General features: G+C 46.9%; 1 protein-coding gene across 1 annotated transcript in view; it reads right to left on the bottom strand.

Annotated features, from left to right (window-relative positions):
- Window positions 1–587: 587 nt before the first annotated feature.
- LOC105535812 overlaps window positions 588–2,702 on the bottom strand; it is a gene marked incomplete at both ends in the record, with an annotated part of 14,596 nt that continues 12,481 nt past the window's right edge. The window contains 2 exon segments of the mRNA XM_011975027.1: window positions 588–709; window positions 1,236–1,266. Of these exon segments, the coding sequence (XP_011830417.1) occupies window positions 588–709; window positions 1,236–1,266 (153 nt within the window).

The following is a 2,702-nucleotide window of genomic DNA, read 5'->3' as shown; positions in this document are numbered from 1 at the left end:
AGCTCTAGGGAAGTGGGCCCTAGCTGGAGGCACTGCACGGCAGCATCCTGGGTAGAGGTGCCGGGAGGGCAGGCCTGCTTTCGAGGCTGTGAGGCAGGGCAGAGGCAGGCAGTGGCCAGTGGAGGGAACGGGGTGGGTGCCAGGGGGGCTACGTGGCCATCTTCTGGACTTAGGGTGGGGCTGGGAGACATGGGATGCGCAGACACTGCTGTCTCAACTTCATTGGCCCATATGTGGGCTGGGAGGACAGCTGGGTGTGTGGCCAGTTGGAAGGTAGGAGGACTCTTGGGGAAGTGACAGTCACCTGTACGAAGTCAGGGCTGGAGACCTATGGCTCTGGGACACACGGGGTGGCCAGGGGGAGGCCGCAGTGCCCTCTGCTGTTGGGGATGAAAGGTGTCTGCCTTGAAGTGAAAGCGTCCCTGTTCAACTCTGGGCTCCTGTGGACCCTCAGCAGGGATGTCCTGAAGGCTCCTAACAAGCTGGGATACAAGGAAGGTACCTTGCCTGGAAGTCAGGATTGCCCAGCCAGGGTGGCTGTCCCATGGCCTGACTGTGTGAGGCCCTGGGGGCAGCTGACCACCTACCCTGCAGGGAGTGCCTCTCCTCGGACAGCAGCTGATCCAGTGCCCAGAAGGTTGTCTTCATCCGGCAGATACAGGAGGAGGATGGCAGTTAGACAGCTCATGTCTCTGTGGTAGCCCACCTCCTGCAAGAGCCAGAGTCACCATGGAAGGATGTCACCTGAGAGGGCTGAGGCCATGTGGGAGGCTCATGTCACTGGAGAGGTCAGAGGTCATCTGGGAGACTGCCTTCAGGCCTTAGGGGATTTAGGGTGCAGACTCTGCACCCCTCCCCTGACCCTGGGCATGAGGACTAAGCAAGTCACGCACGATTCAGCTGACAAGGGGCCTGGAGGGAGTTCTGTAGTGAGTGTCCAAACTCACATGGCCTGAATGGGCACAGGAAAGGATCATTCATGCCTCCTCTCCTGTGCCAGGCTGGGAAGGCCACTGTGACAGGCCTGGGGCAGCACCTGTAAACTGCACCTGCCACAAGGGCAGGCGGTGGGCCACTGATCACCACACAATGGGTCCTTTGATGGCCAGGGGCTACCAGCCAGGCACAGGAGGGTGGCTGGGTCCAGACCCCATGTGGGCAGCCCATGGAGTCAGCTCAGTGGCTCTCCCTGCCTGGAATGGTCTGGGAAGTGGGGGCCAAGCAGGAGCAGCCACCTGGATGACCTCCTCCCTGTCTACTGTGCTCCTGTGGGGTTAAGGCAAAGGGGAAATTGGATCCCTGTCAGGTTTCCAATAAAAAGCCTTCCTCAGGATGCAAACTCATTTCATGACAAGGGCCTGGCCCAGCAGGCACCTCAGCAACTTGTCAAACATATCTCCACATGTCTCCAGCAAGGACTACCCTGTGTGCAACACTGCCAAGCTCCTGGTTTGGCTCAGCACCAGGAGGGGAAGATAACTTCTTCTTCTGAGACATGGTGGTTGAGTCCAGGTGACATCAAGTCTGGGCCCTGACCCCTTTCCGTCTCAGTGTGACCCCTTGAGACACTAGCTTCCCTTCCTTGCTTGGGTGTCCACACCAGCAGTTCTACCTACTATGTTATTACAGCCAGATCAGGGTAAACTTCCTCTCTCTGGAATAAATGCAATGACCACTGTTCTTTGAGCATTATTTATCTTAAATTCTTGTTTTAATTAGAAATGTATCTAACTTATATTAGCCAAATTTCCTTCCGATGTAACCAAATTTCTTTTAAGTGAAAGTTAAGTATTTACCTTCTGTTATCAAGAATTCTATGAATACAAAATGTTTGTTTTTTCCAACTTTAGAAGAAATTGAAAATGTCTACATGCTGCTAATCTAAAACTACAGGCTCTGAGTTTGTATGGTGTTAATCTTTCTTCCAAATTTTAAGGAATAGGTATTTAAATGCCATGCACTTTGTTTTAAAACATATAAAATGTTTTAAGCTTTTGGCCTCAAAATTTACAGTAGCACAGCTACTGTCTAATGAATAAACCAGAGAATCAAAACAAAGGATTCTACAGACCAGTCTAACCAACAATACAATTATAAACTTGTGGTTCAAATATCAAAAACCAATTTCAATGACAAATACAGGGTATGAAAACCTCGCAAAGGTCAAGTAGGATATATTATACTTGAATGAAATTATGAGTTGAGAGTAGGAAATCTATGTTTAACCAAACAAATTAAATAATGTTTGTGAGGAAATTATACTACTAATGTTTTATTATTTGGCAAGCTATTCAGTGGAACATAAAGATATTCTTAATGAAGTTGAAAATACATTTTAAAATGTTATTGAAGGGATTAAAAAATAATGAGGACATGAATAACTTTAAAAAGTATTCAGGGATAAAGAGAGAAAAATTAATTTAGATTTTATACATATGTAGAATATATTTAAAAAGTTGTGTTTTTTGGTGGCGCAAATAAAAGGAGCAGATATTTAAACTTCATGCCTTTCGTTTTAAAGTCTTGGAAATGCTTATTGCTTTCCACACTGACATTTATACTAACAGCTAATCTAATCGAGCGATACCAAAATCAAAACAAGCAGAATTCTCTTGACCAATCCATTTTCTTGATCTTTATGAGTAAATGTACTCTCAAACAAACAAAGCTACTATTCATGGATTCTGTTATTTGAAAATGTT

Source organism: Mandrillus leucophaeus, unplaced genomic scaffold (genome assembly GCF_000951045.1).
Source record: "Mandrillus leucophaeus isolate KB7577 unplaced genomic scaffold, Mleu.le_1.0 Scaffold1502, whole genome shotgun sequence".
In the NCBI taxonomy this organism is placed as follows: Eukaryota; Metazoa; Chordata; class Mammalia; order Primates; family Cercopithecidae; genus Mandrillus; species Mandrillus leucophaeus.
Note: the sequence above shows the minus strand (reverse complement) of the source record. Positions and strands in the feature narration are given on the sequence as shown.